Genomic DNA, 1,411 nt, shown 5'->3' with positions numbered 1-1,411 from the left:
CTCTCTGTCACTCTCTCTCTCGCTCTCTCGTTCTCTCTCTCCATTATAAATAATTAGATGTGTATATAACTTGTGTGTAGAAAGGAATTTATTAGAATAACGTTCGTACATGTGTGAAACAAACCCAGTTTATCCTCATAGTAGCCATGTTTAAATCCTAATTATATGAAATCATATTAAAAAATAAATTAAATCATTATTAAAAAATAAATTAAATCATTATTAAAAAATAAATTAAATCATTATTAAAAAAATAAATTAAATCATTATTAAAGAAAGATATACCCGCAGGATCGACTTAGCCTTTAATCCTTTCAGAGTTGATAAAATAAGTACCAGTTGTACACAGGATCGATGTAATCTACGTATTCTTAACCTTAACAAATCGTTGGCATTATACCAACATTTCAAACCGTTATTAAAAAAATATATATATGTGACTTTCTATAGAATCGTTCAATAAAAAACTTTACTAAAATATTAAATAGTAAATTAAATAATTAGCTCAGAAATTCAATCGCAAAGCTAATTATTGTTTTGAGTTTCTATAAACAACAATTAACATTTTTTAGGATATACTTACATTTTGACACTCCTCTGGCCAGCGTCTGCTCTAAGTATACTGGCTACAACAAATAATAACAATTTACTACTATATTGACGTAAGTGGGTAGAGTCAACAATTCTTTTCAAGAGGCGAGGTGTGTTTAAACATATATGTACATATAGAGGCTGTGTTCTTTACATATTAGGATACGATTGAGGACGGTACACATGCCAGCTAGAAGTGTGATGTATATCGTCCGATGACCCACGGTCTAAAGTTCTATTCATGAGAGGATCGAAATTTTCATTTATAACTTCGGTAATATACTATAATAGATGTATATCACTGTACATAATATGGGATGGGGTTTGATCAACCCCGATTGGGTTACCTTGGGGTATGGTATCTGATGCTGAAAAACCTGAAACAGTTAATGACTTCAGGAAACCTCACTAATGATGTGTCCCGTTGCATCACAGGATGACGTATGGCAAAACAATGCATGTGAGTGTGTGTGCATGTATGTATATATATATATATATATATATATAGAGTTATTAATATTTCTAAGTCTCTCTAAAGGAGACTACGGCAGCGGTACTGGAAATTAATAGTTATCGCCAAGCCAACATGGCAGTCCCAAAATTAGGACGAAAGCTGCCGTGAATTAGCTCCAAGAAGCCATCGCCTCTAGCTAGCTATGTGACACACGAAACCTGTGTCCTTTATAACCTTCGAACAGGGGAGGTCAGCAGTGTCCCCCTGCTGGTTTGGCATCTGCAGACTAGACTAGTTTCAGGGTGTTGCCCCTTGTCAATGCAGAGTAGCCAAGCCTTAGCCAGGCGCCGCCTGGTCATCCCTTAT

General features: G+C 34.9%; 1 protein-coding gene across 1 annotated transcript in view; it reads right to left on the bottom strand.

The window, feature by feature from the left end:
• LOC106874682 (innexin unc-9) overlaps positions 1–948 on the bottom strand; it is an 8,193-nt gene extending 7,245 nt beyond the window's left edge. Inside the window, exon 1 of the mRNA XM_014922486.2 lies at positions 584–948. Within this exon, the coding sequence (XP_014777972.1) occupies positions 584–585 (2 nt within the window). The 5' untranslated portion in view covers positions 586–948. The remainder of the gene's footprint in view (positions 1–583) is intronic.
• Between the last annotated feature and the right edge of the window lie 463 nt (positions 949–1,411).

This window comes from Octopus bimaculoides, chromosome 2, assembly GCF_001194135.2.
Source record: "Octopus bimaculoides isolate UCB-OBI-ISO-001 chromosome 2, ASM119413v2, whole genome shotgun sequence".
Taxonomy (NCBI): Eukaryota; Metazoa; Mollusca; class Cephalopoda; order Octopoda; family Octopodidae; genus Octopus; species Octopus bimaculoides.
This window is presented reverse-complemented; position numbering and strand designations above follow the sequence as displayed.